The 20,086-nt window shown below is 45.5% G+C and overlaps 1 protein-coding gene across 2 annotated transcripts in view; it reads left to right on the top strand.

Moving 5' to 3' along the window:
* The window catches only part of CSRNP3 (cysteine and serine rich nuclear protein 3), a 278,203-nt gene that overhangs the window by 243,058 nt on the left and 15,059 nt on the right, over positions 1 to 20,086 (top strand). For both annotated transcript variants that reach the window (XM_063933603.1, XM_063933602.1), the window contains exon 3: positions 7,920 to 8,179. In XM_063933603.1, coding sequence (XP_063789673.1) covers positions 7,920 to 8,179 — 260 coding nt within the window. The remainder of the gene's footprint in view (positions 1 to 7,919; positions 8,180 to 20,086) is intronic.

Here is a 20,086-nt window from a genome sequence, read left to right as displayed (position 1 = left end):
AGCTCCCCGAACAAACAGATCCTAACACCCATCCTGACCCTCCTGGTGAGCCTGCCCGGGCTGCATACCTCCCCTGTGCTGCTGTGCGCTGCGGGACACAGTTTACTGCGGCCTCCGGGACTCGAGGGACGGCGCCGGCTGACTTCCGGCCCTGCGGCCTAGGCCTCCTCTGGATCCCCGGCCTCGATTTCGGCGCCCTCGGCCGCGGAACGACCGGAGCTCGAGCGACGGGGTGACGTCGCCCACGGACACCCTAGGAGGACTGGGGGGTTGAGGCTGCCTCTCCTCTCCCTCATGGTCTGCGGCCCGGAGCCCTAACACCCGGAGAAGAGGGGAGAAATAACAGGTACTTCTGTGGAAGGGGAAGAGACATGCGGCCATTTTGAGAGAAGGGAAATTGATCTCCATGCTTGGAAGGGCTGCTTTCATCTGTGCTGCCCAGTGATTTATTTAGCTCACAGGATCCTATACTGTATACTGATCTCTCCTAATACTACCCTCCTAATAACTATGCTAATACCTATCTGAGATTGGAGACAAAAGCAGCTATCTACATTGCACGGCCCTTCCAGTATAATATACAGGAACTGCATATAGTTCAGATCTGCCTACACTGCTGTGCTGCATCAATTACCCACAGTGTATTACGCACCATCATCCTACTTTAATACTCTGACATATTGACTGGACGCGGTCGATTCCCGCCACTGATCATACGCGGCCTGGCTACGTCCGTCATCTAGCCAAAATCCTACATTATAACCTTACTCTGGGAAGAGTGTGACTGCTCCCGCTCAGCATGGTGGGGGGCGGCCGGAGTGCGGCCGCGGCCAAACTTGAAAAATTTACCAGACAACCCAACCCTAGGGCTGCACCGGCTCCTTCTCATGAAGCCTCTCCAACGCACTCGACCTCCCCGCCTGAGACAGCGGTTGATTCCCCGGAAGCAGTGGGGGCGCCGTCTATTCAACAGGTGCTGGAGGCTATAGCCGGCAGTGAACAACGTCTCTCCGATAAGATGGAAAAGGTGCAGTGCGATCTCTCCCTGCTCCGCCAAGATGTACAGCGTATCCGAGAGCGAGTGGGTGAGGCGGAGACAAGGGTCTCCAACCTGGAAGATCTATGTGGCCCCCTTAAGCAGTCTGTATCTGGGGTGACCCAGCAGGTCTCCTCACTTCAAACCAAGCTCCTGGACATGGAGGGACGGCTGCGTAGGAACAACGTTAGATTCGTAGGCCTGCCTGAAAAAGAAGAGGGTTCACAGCCGGAGGAATTCCTCGAATCCTGGCTCAAAGAACTGTATGGCGCTGAGTCCTTTACGGCCCATTTTACGGTGGAGCGTGCACATAGGATACCATCTCGGCCTTTACCCCCAGGTGCCCCTCCTCGCACCTTCATCGCTAAATTCCTGCACTATAAAGACCGTGACTCGGTTCTCCGCTTAGGTCGCACGAAGGGCCCGCTGGTCCGCAATGGAGTCAGGGTTTCGGCCTTCCCGGACTTTGCCGCAGACGTCCAGAAGGACCGTGCCCAGTTTATGCCCATTAAAAGACGGCTGCGAGACCTCAACATTTCATACTCTATGCTGTTTCCCTCAAGGCTCCGAGTCGTGGCGGATGGGGAGACCAAGTTTTTCAACTCCCCTAGAGAGGCGGCCCAATGGCTGGACAGATATGCACCGGGAGCTCGGCAACTGGCTCCGGAGTGATCTCCTATGAAGACAGTCCGGTGCCTGGTCTACCGGAGGCTTGATCACGGTTCGGGGAGCCCCCTCTCTTTGCTCTTTGCATTGGTGGCTCAAGACTTGTACGGCCAAGCGGAGTTGGTTAGAGAGGTTGGAGGTTCAGTTTAGAATCTAGCCTTCCTAGCGCTTGGTAGTTAGCTGATTGTTCGGGATATAAGTATGCCGAAGTTTGGGGTGGTATACGGGGAGGGAATGGTTAATTGGGAAGCTGATAGTTGCGCTTCCTTTTGCTGTTTTTGGGGTTTTATTTTTTTCTTTAGTTTGTTATTTTTCTTATTCAAGTATTTACTGAGGCAAGGATGTTTCATATTCAGATGCTATGGCTTACAACGCAGGGCTCATATATGTCATGTTTTATGGGTATTGATAATGCTTATACTCAAAATGTATTTTGGGAGAGGTCCATCCGGGAGGTGTATAGAGCTTGTAGGGGGTCATGATTGATCTGAAAATTCTAGCATGGAATGTTCGAGGTCTGAATAATAATATCAAACGTTCTTTGATACTAAATATGATTAAGAAATATGACCCGGATATTGCATGCCTCAGTGAGACCCACTTGGAGGGACATAGGTTACTGTCCTTACGGCGGGCCTGGGTGGGCTGGGCATATCATGCCTCCCACTCCTCCTTTTCTAGGGGTGTCTCTGTTCTGATTAAGAAGACAGTGCAATTCGAGTTGATATCGATTAAAACTGACCCGTATGGAAGATATGTATTTATAGAGTGTAAGCTGAACTCCCAGCCCTATTACATCTTAGCAGTGTATGTCCCCCCTCCTTTCTCATATAATGTACTGCAACAAGCTGCGTCCTTCATAGCCCCCTCCCCTAATACCCCAGTGATTTGCGTGGGAGATTTTAATAACGTCCTGGATCTGTCTATGGACCGATGGCATTCCCCACAGGCTGCGATGGTGGGAGGTGGTCCTACCAAGTTTGCGGATTTTCTCAATAGTTTGCAATGGGTAGATGTGTGGCGACTTCGTCACCCTGCGGTTCGTCAGTTCTCCTGCTTCTCCAGCACTCATGGCTCCTTCTCCAGAATTGACCTGATGCTGGTGTCCCCCACCCTCGTCCCTAGGATAATTGACGTCCACTACGAGGCTCGAGGGGTCTCTGACCACTCCCCTCTGATGATGACTATCGCTGTGGACAGTCAGAGGGGGCACTCCTATTGGAAACTGCACCCCTCTTGGCTGACCCAGCTCGGGAACTGCGATGACTTGGAGACTCAATGGGAGGGGTACTTTGGCGACAATGTAGGGTCTGCCCCGGGTACAGTAGTTTGGGACTCGTTTAAGGCGTTCTTGAGAGGCTCATATATTGGACGAATAGCGGCTCATAAAATGGCCTCTAGGGAAAGAGAACAGGCCCTTGAAAAAGATGCTAGAGACCTAGAGTCCCAATATTTGTCTGACAGCGCCCCCGAGACAAAGACACGATGGCTGGTGGCTCAGTCAGTTTGGTTGGCCCACCTGTCTGATAGAAACTCTCGCTCCCTTCTTTTCAAAGCTACAAATGTATATATGCAGGCTGATAGGACGGGGGGCCTCCTGGCCCGCCTTGTACATTACGATCGGCCTGGGACCACGATCACTCAAATGTCCGGAGCGGATGGCTCCTTTGTTGACACCACTCCGGACATTGCGCTGTTATTCCGATCATACTTTTCTGAGGTTTATAATTCACAGTTGCAGCGCTCTACTTCTGATCTTTCGTGCTACATGGGGGGCGTTCCGCTGCCTGCGCTCTCCTCCGAGGCCTGCGAGATGCTGGAGGCACCTTTGGTGCTTGAGGAGGTGACTGCGGCCATCGGTATGTCCCCTAATGGCAAGGCTCCGGGATGTGACGGAATTCCCTCCGAGGTGTACAAGAATCATATTGATTTTTTTGGCCCCAGGCTACATGCCCTGTACTTAGATATATTTGCCAGTAACGATCTCCCCCCCTCCATGTCAGAGGCAGTTATAATAGTGATCCCAAAACCCGGTAAAGACCCTAAATCTCTAGACTCCTATAGACCGATTTCCCTGATTCCCACCGATGCCAAGATCCTGGCAAAGATATTGGCAATACGGCTCAACACAGTGATATCCTCCCTCATTCACCCGGACCAGACTGGCTTCATGCCAGGAAAGTCCACGTCTATCAATTTACGTAGATTACATACCATTTTACAGCTCCCACACGAATCCCCTTCTGACTCGGCTGTGGTCTCGCTGGATGCGGCCAAGGCCTTTGACAGTATTGAGTGGGCTTATTTGTGGGAGGTCTTGGCTCGTATGGGATTTGGACCCAACTATATAAAATGGATTAAACTATTGTATCAACATCCGAGTGCCAGGATCTTGGTGAATGGCTATGTATCCCCATCTTTTCAATTGACCCGAGGTACTAGACAGGGTTGCCCTCTGTCCCCTACGCTGTTTGCCTTGGCCATTGAGCCCCTGGCATGCTTGATTAGATCGCACCCAGATATTGTGGGAATATGTACAGGATCACGTGAGGATAGGATAGCTCTCTATGCCGATGACATGTTGTTGTTTTTGCAGGATTACGCCAAGTCAATGCCCATCCTGCTGCGTGTGATAGAAAGCTTTGGAGATTATTCGGGCCTTAGAATTAACTGGCCTAAATCTTACATTATGCCAGTCATAGGCCCCCCTCCTGCTGTTTCCAGAATCCCCCTACCATTGAGATGGACGGTACAGTTTAAGTACCTTGGAATCCAAATAACTAACGACCCTTCTGATTTTGTCCCCCTGAATCTGGAACCGACCATGCAGTGGGTCATGGGCAAATCCAAGACTTGGTGTAAGCTTCCACTAACGGTCTCTGGCAGGGTTAATCTCATTAAAATGATTATACTGCCCAAACTCCTATATATCATTCTCCAATCCCCGGTATATATCTATCCAATATTTTTTAGAAAATTGAACAGCGTTCTGTCCTCACTGATCTGGGCTAATAAAAGACCTAGGATACAGCTAAATACCCTTACCAGACAGAGATCTGACGGCGGCCTGGCTCTACCTAACTTTCAGGTATATTACTTCGCTGCTCAGCTGACTCATATCACTATATGGGCACAGAACTCTGAGACTGACTCTTTGCATTGTGAGTTTATCCGCTGTTATTTTCCCCACCTCTCTCCTATGCAGGTGTTACTGAGTGGGAGCATAGCTAGGTTTCTTCCCCCTATCATTTTTCAGGCCCTAAAGATTTGGCGGGCCCTGAGAGACCTCTTGAGATATGACGACCTAGACCCGGATACCCCCTTGTGGTACTCTGACTGGCTCCCTGAACTGCATGCACTTGAGGGGCGGGAGGTGTGGGCCCCTAGATCGGTGATCTCTGTCTCTCAACTATATCTAGATAATACACTAAAATCCTTTCAACAACTGAGGGATGAGTTTGACCTGCCCAACTCCTACTTCTTCAGATACCTCCAGCTTCGTCATGCCCTCCAGACCCAATTTACTGAATCACCCCCGCGAATCCTCCCATTCCCCATCAAGACATTTGTGACCACTTTGGGTCAGGCTAAGATGGTCTCACTTGCGTATGGATATCTTCTTACCAAGCTCCATGAGGACCCTTTGACACGTCTCCGTGGAAAATGGGAGGAGGATTTGGGTCCAATAGATGAGGAGGACTGGGTCCTCGCTTTAGAATACCCTGCTAAGGTTACCAAATCCCTTAGATATCAGCAGATTCAATTCTTCATTTTACACAGAACATATATGACTCCAGCTAGGCTGGCTACATTCGGGACGGGTAGATCTAATCTCTGTCCTAAGTGTGGGGGGGCGGTGGGAACATACTGGCATCTAGTATGGGACTGCCCGAGGTTGAGGGTGTTCTGGTCGGGGGTCGGGTCAATTCTGGAGAGCACGGGAGTGCCTGGCGAACTGCTTACCCCACAATTCTGTATATTGGGAATGGGGTGCCTTGCTCCTGAGTCTGTTTCAATGGGTCTCTATGCTCTAAATGTATGTGCCTTGGCTAAGGTTTGCATTGCAAGACTGTGGATGGCCCCCAAAGGACCATTAATATCTGCACTTAGGGCCTTAATTAATGACACCATAACTAAGGAAAGATATGTCTACATGAAGCAAAACGCAACAGCTAAGTTTGAAAAAGTCTGGTCTCCATGGCTAGATTCTCCCCACTCTCATCCTGTTCCCCAGATACAGTAGACACTGAAGTGCAAGCATGTCAATAAATTACTATGCCTGAAAGCGTACTGAGATGTGACGGTTGGGCCCTGCGAGCCCAAATACTTACACACGTGTATGACTAGTGGAGCTCTGAATCAGATTACTCCTTTTTAAATTGCCTTCCTTGCCCTTCTCTTTGGTTGTTTGTTAGTTTTTTATAAGTTTAGAATACGGGTTTAAATATAAAAAATAATGAGGACTAATATAGTTGGGTGCGGATTTTGTAGACCATGAGACTCTGAACATTAGGAAATCCTTGTATACATCTTTATTGAAAATATTCTGATATCTCATTGATGTAAAATATGAGTAAAACATGGCTCTGACTCATGTGAATGTATGTAATGTTTGAGATATGATTATGTCCTGCAATGTCTGTACCTTTAATCTCCAGACTACTTAATAAAAATTACTTTATTAAAAAAAATATCACGTTATAAACAATAATTAAAACCACTGGTTGCTATAGTTAAAAAAGCAAGATTCTCACCCACTGAGGTGCAACGATGCAATAAGTCCAACAATTGTGAGCCTGTTCCCAGTTTTAACATTTTAACCCGGCTCCGTATACAAATTGTATTATTTACCATGAGGGTTTGGAGCATAATGACATGACTGGTCTGACTCCACCCCCACCACTGCCCACCTCCTTTCTACTGCTTAAGGGTCCTACACACTTGCCAATGTGTGCGGCCGATATGAACAATCTCGTTCAGTAATGAACGAGAAATTGTTCATATCTTTCTGTGTAAGCACCAATGATGAACGATGCGCTGCCCCGCGGTCGTTCATCGTTGGTGCCAGCTCGTTTATGCCTGCAAGCCAATATAGACATATCATCCATATTAGCATGCAGGGCTACGGGGCCAGGTGACGTCAAGGAGTGAAGAAACTTCACTCCCCATGTCACCCCCCCACGCCGCCGGTTTGTCCATCAGCCGCATCGGTCATCAGCCGCATCGGCCGTCGGTCACCTCTGCAAATGTGTAGGGGGCATTCGTTTTGTGTTGAAATCTAGGCAAAATTAATTAACTGGCAATAAAAAAACATCCATCTTACTTATTATTGCATTATGAGTAACTGCTGTAGAGAGTTTGGGAGCTGAATATTTTGTATACAGTGGAAGCAGGGAGTAGCGAGTTCGGAGCTACCGGAGATGGTGCTCCAGGCACCAGTCACTATCTTGAGCGTGCAGGCAGTCCTCTCCCCTCCCCTCAAATCACCCACTGGCTCCTCCTCTTTGCTTCCTCTGAGCTGGCTCCTACCTCCCACCATAGCCACGTTTAAGAGGGAGATTTTCACACGGGCATGATAGAGTGAAACTAAGCAAGTTAACTACGGGTCTAGGAAGTGTGGAACACAAGCCATTATTTGGCTTGTTCGTTTCCACTTGTCAGCTTTGCTACCATATAAAAAATGAAAAGCCATCCCTAATCTGTGACTTGGATAAAAGAAAAATACAACAAAATTTATTGTGCCCTAACATGCCAGTCCCGGTCATACCTAGGCACGCTTCAGTACTGAGGGGGTGGGGTGCTCAATAGAATAAACTTGCTCATGGTGCCTACGCCTCTGCGTGAAAGGGGTCATTTTTTGAGATCCCACAGCCTTTAATGCACATTATTCCATTCCTGTAGCTGAATGCAGTTTTGTATCTTTGCACGTAAGAAAGAAAAGCATGTGATTTTCTATGCATGTTTAGAGAAACATTTGTTGGAATAAACTGGTCAGCTGTGATCTACTAGACATTGGTATGGTCATGCAGCTGATATTATTATTATTATTATTATTATTATTATTATTATTATTATTATTATATATATATTTTTTTAAATCTCCAATTGATAAATGAGTTGAAGGCCGTAAGGATGCTTTTGAATTACTTCATATTCTGTTCAACTGTAGGTGGACTGACCTATTAAATAAACACTAAATCTTTTTTTTTTTTCTCAGCATCATCAATTTTGAAGAGAGAGAAACGATTGAGAGACAAGAATGTACGATTCAACTGCGTCACAGTATATTACTTTACCAGGAGACAAGGATTCACAAGTGTGCCCAGTCAAGGGGGAAGCACGCTGGGGATGTCTAGCCGTCACAACAGCATTCGTCAGTATACTCTGGGAGAGTTTGCTGTAGAACAAGATCGGTTACATAAAGAAATGTTGAGAGACCATCTTAGAGAAGAAAAGTTGAATTCTCTAAAACAGAAGGTAGTAATATTATTATTTTTTTATATTGTCTTTTGCGTGACAAAAAGAGTGTGTGTGTGTGTGTGTGTGTGTGTGTGTGTGTGTGTGTGTGTGTGTGTGTGTTTGATCTCACAGCTGGTTTAAAAGGAACAATTTATAATCTCAAAACTGTTCTTTGTACCAAAAAATACAATAAATAAATAAATTCTGCAATGTTCTTTCCGCAAAGTAGCTAGCTTTAAGATCACACGTTATTTTTATGCAATGAATAAATTCTGCAATGTTCTTTCCGCAAAGAAGCTAGCTTCAAGATCACAAGTTATTTTTATGCAATGAATAAATTCTGCAATGTTCTTTCCGCAAAGAAGCTAGCTTTAAGATCACAAGTTGTTTTTATCCAAAAAAATAACAACAAAAAAACAAAGCTGACCCAGGCCCCTCCAACAATCCCGGGCCCCTCCAACAATAATTAGTACCTGCTTTTCCCCCCTCACAGAACCCTAGTTACGGCTCTGACTACATATAATACACATAGTCAGATTAAGGGCCACATGGGCCTGGTGCTGAAAAAGTTAAAGAAACTATTATGAGATGCAGATATTGCAATAGAGTGCCGCCTTTTTCTTTCCGTTTGGTGAGATTTAAGCAGCTGTGTGTGTGACAGCTGGGCAGGGCCAGGTCCATCAGTGATTTTAAAAGCATTGTCACGCCAGGCCATCTCGTCACATAAGCAAGCAGGTTATTCACAGTTCAGACAGGGTTATCACGACAATAACATTTCATTTCTTGTTCTCTCTCCAGCGTAAGATTCATATGGGTTACATCAGGTTACATTTCCTTTCATTTGCTTCACTGGCAATAACAGCATTAACAATGATGTGACAGCATTACAGTACAGTACATACCAGCGCAGTCTCTGGGAATTAGTAGTGTGGCTTCCGCAAACTGAGATTCATTTCAGTGTGCTCTCCCCCATTCGCTAGAGGCTCTATCTAAACGGGATCTCTCATGGACACGTTACTGGGGGCCTTCCGCCAAACGTTGTTTCCTACCACTCACCCAGATGGTCCTCTCCCGAAGACTCACACCTCCCATCCTGCTTCTTGGGTACCCCTGAAGGTCCTTTGTTCCGGGTTCCTTCCACTGTACTCTCCATCTCTCACTGAAACTGCTGGCTTTCCTGTTACACTGCAAATATGGGCTCTCCCTCTCTTCATAGCAACACCCACATGCTGCTCTTCTCTCATTAATGCCAGGGACTGTGGAGTACCATGCTTGTTCCACAGTCCCCAGACTGTATTTCTCCTGGTCACTAGCCTGTGCCCTCCATCTCTGTCCTCGGCTCACACCGAATTCTAGCCTGTGTTTTTTTCTTGTCCTAAAAACCCCTTCCTGTCGTAACCTCCTACATGTGGCATTGTCTGCCAGAACTGGTTTTGGGGCCATAAACTCCCCCACTCACTGATAAGAATTAAATGGCTTTTGGAACTTCCCAATATCTGTTAACATTCCAGTATGCCACATACACCCCTGCTAAAATCTTGCGTGTCCCCACGCAATATACCTATGAGCTTGCAAAAAGTCTAGCAAGGAACAGTCTCTTATACTCTACAGCAGAGGTTCTCAAACTCGGTCCTCGGGGGCCCACACAGTGCATGTTTTGCAGGTCTCCTCACAGAATCGCAAGTGAAATAATTAGCTCCACCTGTGGACCTTTTAAAATGTGTCAGTGAGTAATTAATACACCTGTGCACCTGCTGGGTTACCTGCAAAACATGCACTGTGTTCGCCCCCGAGGACCGAGTTTGAGAACCTCTGCTCTACAGCAAGGTCAAAACATAACACATAATAAACAAGCATAATTGCAGTATACATCACACACAGTATAACAATCACATGAGCAGAAAAACATGGCATGCAAATACACAATATAACAATCACATGAGCAGAAAAACATGGCATGCAAAACATCACATGAAACACAAATCACATATACTGCTGCCTTTTTCTTGTGAATTACAGTCCTGGGCTACAGATGATAATGAATGTTCCAACATCTTCTGTCAATTGTGCCAAACACTTAGAACCTGCCTGTGCCGGCCCTTTCTTCCCCAGTTTGCTAGGTCAGAAGAGGTAGGTTGCTTTCATGGGCCCCTCCCAATAAAGTTTTCCAATAAATTGTCAAATAAATCTTCGGTACCAATCCTGTTTGTGATGCCAAGTTGTGACAGGCGGGCAGGGCCAGGTCCATCAGTGATTTTAAAAGCATTGTCACGCCAGGCCATCTCGTCACATAAGCAAGCAGGTTATTCACAGTTCAGACAGGGTTCTCACGACAATAACATTTCATTTCTTGTTCTCTCTCCAGCGTAAGATTCATATGGGTTACATCAGGTTACATTTCCTTTCATTTGCTTCACTGGCAATAACAGCATTAACAATGATGTGACAGCATTACAGTACAGTACATACCAGCGCAGTCTCTGGGAATCAGTAGTGCGGCTTCCGCAAACTGAGATTCATTTCAGTGTGCTCTCCCCCATTCGCTAGGGGCTCTATCTAAATGGGATCTCTCATGGACACGTTACTGGGGGCCTTCCGCCAAACGTGGTTTCCTACCACTCACCCAGATGGTCCTCTCCCGAAGACTCACACCTCCCATCCTGCTTCTTGGGTACCCCTGAAGGTCCTTTGTTCCGGGTTCCTTCCACTGTACTCTCCATCTCTCACTGAAACTGCTGGCTTTCCTGTTACACTGCAAATATGGGCTCTCCCTCTCTTCATAGCAACACCCGCATGCTGCTCTTCTCTCCATAATGCCAGGGACTGTGGAGTACTATGCTTGTTCCACAGTCCCCAGACTGCGTTTCTCCTGGTCACTAGCCTGTGTCCTCCATCTCTGTCCTCAGCTCACACCGAATTCTAGCCTGTATTTTTTTTCTTGTCCTAAAAAACCCCTACACTTCCTGTCGTAACCTCCTACATGTGGCATTGTCTGCCAGAAGTGGTTTTGGGGCCATAAACTCCCCCACTCACTGATAAGAATTAAATGGCTTTTGGAACTTTCCAATATCTGTTAACATTCCAGAATGCCACGTGTGTGTGTGTGTGTGTGTGTGTGTGTGTGTGTGTGTGTGTGTGTGTGTGTATATATTTATATATATAAACAAATAGATGCGAGGCCGCACAAATAACGCTAGAAGGCACACATGGTGCATATGATAAGTGATAAAAATATATATATATACAGTTGTGCTCATAAGTTTACATACCCTAGCAGAATTTGTGATTTTCTGGCCGTTTGTCAGAGAATATGAATGATAACTCACAAACTTTTCTTTCACTCATGGTTAGTGGTTGGGTGAAGGCATTTATTGTCAAACAACTGTGTTTACTCTTTTTAAATCATAATGACAACAGAAACTACCCAAATGACCCTGATCAAAAGTTTACATACTCTGGAGATTTTGGCCTGATAACATACACACAAGTTGACACAAACGGCTTTGAATGACTACTAAAGGTAACCATCCTCACCTGTGATCTGTTTGCTTGTAATCAGTGTGTGTGTATAAAAGGTCAGTGAGTTTCTGGACTCCTGAAAGACCCTTGCATCTTTCATCCAGTGCTGCACTGACGTGTATGGATTCTGAGTTATGGGGAAAGCAAAAGAATTGTCAAAGGATCTGCGGGAAAAGGTAATTGAACTGTATAAAACAGGAAAGGGATATAAAAAGATATCCAAGCAATTGAGAATGCCAATCAGCAGTGTTCAAACTCTAATTAAGAAGTGGAAAATGAGGGATTCTGTGGAAACCAAATCACGGTCAGGTAGACCAACAAAAATTTCAGCCACAACTGCCAGGAAAATTGTTTGGGATGCAAAGAAAAATCCACAAATAACTTCAGCTGAAATACAGGACTCTCTGAAAAAAAGTGGTGTGGTTGTTTCAAGATGCACAATAAGGAGGCATTTGAAGAAAAATGGGCTGCATGGTTGAGTCGCCAGAAGAAAGCCATTACTACGCAAATGCCACAAAGCATCCCGCTTACAATACTCCAAACAGCACAGAGACAAGCCCCAAAACTTCTGGAACAAACTAATTTGGAGTGATGAGACCAAAATTGAACTTTTTGACCACAACCATAAACGTTATATTTGGAGAGGAGTCAACAAGGCCTATGATGAAAGGTACACCAATCCTACTGTGAAACACGGAGGTGGATCGCTGATGTTTTGGGGATGTGTGAGCTACAAAGGCACTGGAAACTTGGTCAAAATTGATGGCAAGATGAATGCAGCATGTTATCAGAAAATACTGGAGGAAAATTTGCACTCATCAGCCCAGAAGCTGCGCATGGGACGTACTTGGACATTCCAACATGACAATGATCCAAAACACAAGACCAAGTTGACCTGTCATTGGCTACAGCAGAATAACGTGAAGGTTCTGGAGTGGCCATCTCAGTCTCCTGACCTCAATATCATTGAGCCACTCTGGGGAGATCTCAAACGTGCAGTTCATGCAAGTCAGCCCAAGAATTTACAGGAACTGGAGGCTTTTTGCCAAGAAGAATGGGCAGCTTTACCATCTGAGAAAATAAAGAGCCTCATCCACAACTACCACAAAAGACTTCAAGCTGTCATTGATGTTAAAGGGGGCAATACACGGTATTAAGAACTGAGGTATGTAAACTTCTGATCAGGGTCATTTGGGTAGTTTCTGTTGTCATTATGATTTAAAAAGAGTAAACACAGTTGTTTGACAATAAATGGCATCACCCAACCACTAACCATGCGTGAAAGAAAAGTTTGTGAGTTATCATTCATATTCTCTGACAAATGGCCAGAAAATCACAAATTCTGCTAGGGTATGTAAACTTATGAGCACAACTGTATATATACAGTATATATATATATATATATATATATATATATATATATATATATATATATACAAAAGATTTTTAGAAGCTATTTAAAAAAGATTTTTAGTATAATAAATTTTAGCTTATCTTGGTGTGGAGAGTCATAGGGGAGTACCCAACGCATTTTGTCAGTCTGACTTCATCAAGGGGTAACATTCAAGTGAGTAGGGCTGATATTTATACCTGCTAGTATTAAGGATTCAGGTTGTGACATAATTTCCTGTTAAAATACTAATGTATTAAATAATGACTATTTTTTAGCTAAAAAAGAGTGAAGCGGAATCATAATGTGATAAAGAAGCTGTGTTCTAAGTGAATTTGAAAAATGAGCATTAAAAACATTATGGATGATAAAAGAAAGTCTGCTTCCTTAATTGTTAGTATTTCCGCCACATTTCCTCTGTCAGCGGCTATGTACTGCACATGTGCATACGCCCGCCTTCCAGTTGGACGGGCGGCGCTGTAGCTGTGTAGAGGAACCGCGGACGGAAGTGAGGTGGACCATACCATACATACAGCTATCGCACCGCCCGCCCAACCAACCGTTTTATGACGTATGTGTCTGTGTAAAACCTTTTTGAATTCTATAGGTCTCTTAAAAATAAATTTGTAAAAACTTTTTAACAAAAATTTCAATTCCCTCTTCTTTTTTATTATACCATAAAAATATTTTTATTTTTTTCTTCAAAATACGTATAGTAATCTAACACCGTTGGTCGCCTGGACCCCTATTCCCCCACATCAGGTTGCTATTTATATTAATGTCAGACTGGATCCAGTGTCGGACTGGGGCATGAAGGGCCCACCGGGGAAATGCAGTGGTAGGGACCCATGTTCAGAGCCGGCCTTAGGCATAGGCAAACTAGGCAAATGCCTAGGGCATTTGCCTAGGGCATTTGGTATGCTTAGGGGCACCAGCAGCTTCTGCTGATTAAAATGATATGCGGCATGCCTATATTCTGTGTATGACTCTGGCTGTATCTGCATACGAAATGCTACGTTGCAGTGTATTCCTGGACATTACTGTAATGTAGCATTTCGTATGCAGATACAGCCGCAGTTGAACACAGAATAAATGCATGCAGCATATAATTTTAATCAGCAGAAGCTGCTTGTGCATCTTAGCCACATAGTAATGCAAATAAGATGCATTTTCATAAACAAAAGCGCCCGACGTTAGCAGAGCTGCCAGCTGACTCATGCCAGGCATCTCCTGCAGAACTAGTGGCGGTGCTAGGGGGCACCAGCCAAAATCTTGCCTAGGGCATCATATTGGTTAGGGCCGGCTCTGCCCATGTTTAAGGGTGTGGCCAGCCGCTACAGCAGTTTAGCTAACCATTAGAGAATGCATGGTCTGGGCCACTTGATACATTTATATATAATAAATATTGCTAGGTCATGCATGATAATGTACCAGATTAATAACAGCAATACACTGTAGAAAATACACAATAGTCCTGTGCACTATAAAGTAACCTATGTATAATTCAAGTGCACAGTCTGGAATCTGATCCCTAGAAGAGGGGGGGGGGGGGGTAGTGGGGCCCACTGTGGGTTTTACCTACTGGCCAGTCCTTCCCTGACTGGATTTAGGGGGTCATTCCGAGTTGTTCGCTCATTGCCGATTTTCGCTATATTGCAATTAGTCACTTACTGCGCATGCGCAAGGTTCGCAGAGCGCATGCGCTTAGTTATTTTACACAAAAGTTAGGTATTTTACTCACGGCATAACGAGGATTTTTCATCGTTCTGGTGATCGTACTGTGATTGACAGGAAGTGGGTGTTTCTGGGCGGAAACTGGCCGTTTTCTGGGAGTGTGCGAAAAAACGCTGGCGTTTCTGGGAAAAACGAGGGAGTGTCTGAAGAAACGGGGGAGTGTCTGGGCGAACGCTGGTGTGTTTGTGACGTCAAACCAGGAACGAAACTGACTGAACTGATGGCAATGTAGGAGTAAGTCTGGAGCTACTCAGAAACTGCTAAGAAATTTCTATTCACAATTCTGCTAATCTTTCGTTTGCAATTCTGTAAGCTAAGATACACTCCCAGAGGGCGGCGGCTTAGCGTGTGCAATGCTGCTAAAAGCAGCTAGCGAGCGAACAACTCGGAATGAGGGCCTTAGTACTGAATGGAAGCAGAACATCATTTATGTTATCAAATCTGTTATCATGCTGTCTGTTGCTTGTGGAAATCTGGAAAGTATGGGCAACTAGTAAATACAAATACCGAGCCAAAAGAACTGATAATTTCTAACCTAGGGAATGATTCAGACCTGATTGCTGCTGTGCGTTTTCACACAGCAGGCGATCAGTTATTATTTGTGCATGCGTATGCACCGCAATGCGCATGCGCAATGGCAAACAACCGGCATCGCCGGTCAGCGACAAGCTGGCGCAAAAATTCTAATCACACAGCCATTTGCATGCTGATTGACAGGAGGAGGCCGTTTGTGGGTGGTAACTGACCATTTTCTTCGGGTGAAAGGGAGAACGCAGGTGTTCTCAAGTGTTTTCAGGGAGGGTGTATGACGTCAGCTCCGGCCCCGATCAGCCCATCCTTATCGCACTGTAGGAGTAAGCCCTGGGCTGCGCACAGACTGCACACACTGGTAAAAACCATTCACTGGTGAGTGAGGTGAGAACGGATTTGCAGCTGTACACTGAGGGATTTTTAGCTGCTCGGTGTACACATGCGATCGCACACTTGCACGGCGACTATCTAATCACAGGACAACCATTTTAGCAGCCTAGTGATCAGGTCTGAATCACCCCCTTAACTTGACCACTTTTAAAACAATTTTCTTTCTACCCAATCTCCCTTTTCCTTGCGCCATCAGGGATAGCGGTATATCGGTGTTATAATATGGTTTATTGACTTTTGAGCAACATCACTTCTACTAAAGTGCTCTACAAATAGTATAACTTTACTCTTGAACATAGGCCCTCATTCCGAGTTGATCGCTCGCCGCCGTTTTTCGCAGCGCAGCGATCAGGTGAAAAAATGGCATTTATGCGCTTGCGCATGGTACGCAGCGCGCATGCGCTAAGTACTTTCACACAAAAGTTTGCAGTTTTACAGAAGCTCGAGCAACGTTTTTCAGTCGCTCGAGTGTTCGTAATATGATTGACAGGAAGTGGGTGTTTCTGGGCGGCAACTCTGCGATTTCGGGTAGTGTGCTAAAAAACGCAGGCGTGCCTGGCAAAAACGCAGGAGTGGCTGGGGAAACGGGGGAGCGGCTGGCCGAACGCAGGGCGTGTTTGTAACGTCAAAGCAGGAACTAAACAGACTGAGGTGATCGCAAGGTAGTAGTAGGTCTGAAACGGCATGACATTTTTCCTGTGCAGTTCTGCTAATCTTTTGTTCGCACTTCTGCTAAGCTAAGATACACTCCCAGAGGGCGGCGGCTTAGCGTTTGCACTGCTGCTAAAAGCAGCTAGCGAGCGATCAACTCGGAATGAGGGCCATAGTAGAGATTTAATAGTAGTTTCACTAAACATAGCATGATTTTCCACACTAGTGCATATGAAACATGGTTATGCTGTCTTTTAATGACATGTGTCATGTGGTTTGTTTCACTGGTTTTGAATACATACAGAGGTTGTTTCAAAAATTAGTTCTAAAAAGTAATGATCTGATGTATTTTTTCTATGGGAAATATATCTGTTTTCACAGGGTCATTTCCAGCAGAAGGAATTTTTATTTTAAGCCTCTGTGACTGGGTGATAAATTATGATTGATATGTTGATCTGATCTTTTTGACTGGAACACCAGGTTAGATGACACAAAACTGACCTCTAAAGTAAATTTCAGCATACTCTACATTAAGCCCTGTTTTACTTAAATACTATGATTTAATATAGAAAACTTAACCCCTACCTTCGGGGGTAATCGGGAAACAATAATATATTATTTTCCTAATTAATATATAACCTTTACAAGAGGATTATCACCCCTCAATAATATTGAAGGGAGTATACTTAAGGAAAGGAGAGCTCTGGCAGATACGGATTTTTGTGGAAGAGAAAAGAAACAATGGCACCTATACTAAATGGTGACCTAGGGCAGTCACAGCAACTAGACCTCTAACAAGGATATTTTCAGACATTTATCCCATTTGTGCAACTGAGTATGCTTTTAATATACAGCATATACGTTAAAATAAAATAAATGCTAATAATAAATTATGATAATCTATCCCGTATTTAAATTACACAAATACAAAAGGAAAATTAACAAACACAGGGCCTGTTTCAGATGCGTACTTAATGCTGATATTAGCATAGTGGAGTGATTATCAGGCCGACTGTGCATGTGCCAAGGTACTTTTGAAGGACACTTACAGTAAGGAATCAACTGCAAATGATTGGCAAGAGCAGGTAATTTTGTGGTAGGTAACAGGCGGCATCAAAAATGCAGCCACGCCCATGTCTCTGCCTACATCTTTAATCTCATATGCAGAAAACATGGCAGCATCATCTCAGTCTCCATAGCCCTTCTGCGTGACAATAGAGTCACTGAGATTGTCAATTGTTGAAGGATCTGCGACCACCGCTGTGTGTACATTGGCCCTCATTCCGAGTCGTTCGCTCGGTAATTTTCATCGCATCGCAGTGAAATTCCGCTTAGTACGCATGCGCAATAATCGCACTGCGACTGCGCCAAGTAATTTTACAATGAAGATAGTATTTTTACTCACGGCTTTTTCCTCGCTCCGGCGATCGTAGTGTGATTGACAGGAAATGGGTGTTACTGGGCGGAAACACGGCGTTTTCGGGGCGTGTGGATAAAAACGCTACCGTTTCCGGAAAAAACGCAGGAGTGGCCGGAGAAACGGGGGAGTGTCTGGGCGAACGCAGGGTGTGTTTATGACGTCAAACCAGGAACGACAAGCACTGAACTGATCGCAGATGCTGAGTAAGTCTGAAGCTACTCTGAAACTGCTAAGTAGTTTGTAATCGCAATATTGCGAATACATCGGTCGCAATTTTAAGAAGCTAAGATTCACTCCCAGTAGGCGTAGGCTTAGCCTGAGCAACTCTGCTAAATTCGCCTTGCGAGCGATCAACTCGGAATGAGGGCCATAGTTGCTGATATTAGCAAGGTAGCCGTGATGGTCTCAGTACATTTCCAGGTGGCAGCAACATTAGCATTAAACTGCGTATACAACTGCAGCCGCAATTGCATTAGCGTCCACGGCTGAATCAGGCCCATAGAGCTAGAATCCCTTTACATACTATATTATCATTTATTTGTTTGATGCCACAGATTCTGTACTGCCTGGCCTAAGGACAGTGACATACAATACAATAAAAAAAAGTAATGATAAAAATAGGCACATGGGTACAACTGCGTGTGCGCACCCTGCCAATGTAATTGGATCGCATTGGCTGCGAACGCCAGAGACATTCGAGGAGCAGATGGGGAAGGGGGGGGGGGGACGGAGGCGGATCGGGGAAAACGGGGGTGGATCAGCAGCGTTTTCAGGGCGGTTGTGTGATGTCACACGCAGATGCTCCAATGGAAAAGAGGCAGTGGACCGTTTGCATACACAGCGTAGCTGCGGCTGTCTGGGGTCGTCCACAGTTGGTGTTACTGCAGTTAAATTGTGGTTGCAGGTCAGGCCATTTAGCATGCTGAGCATCCTTGCCCTGCGATGGGCGGCCCCCAGCATGCAATAGAAAGGATTGTCTTTTATGCTTTTTAGCAGAATCTGCAGTCCTTACTAAATAACCCCCTATGTCAAGCTAAAAGGAATATGGCATGCGGAGGTTCCAAGTCAGCAGGATTTCCAAGGGGCTGGTAGATGGAATTGAAAATACAAAAAGCGGGTCACCCAGAGATGGCACGAAGAGAGCAGACTGACAGTGTTGGGAGGAATGATAGTGAAGAGGTAGACTTGATACTTTGTGGTCTAGCAATGGTCCAGTGGGAAGGCATCAGAAAATCTTTTAGGGCGATGCCAAACTAAGCTGAAGGTAGGAACGTGCATGCAGGAAGTGCCATGGAGGTGAGCCTAGAACCTGGGGTGATGAAGGCTGGTGTGGAATTGCCATGTCACCAAGCAATTGCTTGGTTGGTGCTTTGTTGGTGGAGGGAAACTTGTTTGGTTGTTTGATCTCCTATTTCTGTAGACAAAGAAGCAGAGTGAGCGGAGGGGGTCCCAAGGCTATCAGCTTGACCGGCAGAGTGGACTAAGTCTCAGAGATGTCAGCACAGTGGGAAGCCCCAGGGATGGTGGGTAAATGGAGCTGTAGGTCTCAGAGATATTGATGTTCAGGTACACTGGAGCAGTAGATGGCCCAAGGATATCAAAGCTGTCACAGGGACAACAATCCAGTCAATAGCTCTGAGTACAGGAAGAGTGAAACTGATAGACTGTGCATCCATGGCAGCTGCCAGATGGTGTGGGACAGAAGACCCACCGGTCCTAGTCTGGATCAGTAGAATCCCAGTTAGCTGCTTACTTATGAATTCCATTTAAAATGTTTGTGTGTGTGTATGTGTGTGTATGTATGTGTGTGTGTGTGTGTGTGTGTGTGTGTGTGTGTATATGTAATGTCGAGGGGCACAGCCACCAGGAAGAACAACTCTGTACAGACTGTATTAGGGATGGGCATGGGTGGGTTATCCATAGATGGTTACCATTGATTCATAACCTCGATGGTGTAAAACCATCTGTAAGGGAGCCATCGATGGTTTTACCTACCGATGGTCACCCCTGCATTAATGTTAAATGAGCTGCGGGCCAATCAAAGCCCAGGGGCGGGGATTTGTGGGTGTCGGGGGCTTCGCAGGACACTTTGGACAGCACTGCAGAAGTGATACTGGCTGCAGAGTGCCATTCCAGGCACTCTGCTAGCCAGATGAAGTGACCGTGGGGTATACACCCCCTGCAGTATTAGCCCCACTGTCTCCCTAAATACAAAGAAATTGAAAAATTGCATGATTTTGTGAGAAAACGATAGCAAAAACAATGTAATACATGATTTATGGCTGACAGT

This window comes from Pseudophryne corroboree, chromosome 7 (genome assembly GCF_028390025.1).
Source record: "Pseudophryne corroboree isolate aPseCor3 chromosome 7, aPseCor3.hap2, whole genome shotgun sequence".
Taxonomy (NCBI): domain Eukaryota; kingdom Metazoa; phylum Chordata; class Amphibia; order Anura; family Myobatrachidae; genus Pseudophryne; species Pseudophryne corroboree.
This window is presented reverse-complemented; position numbering and strand designations above follow the sequence as displayed.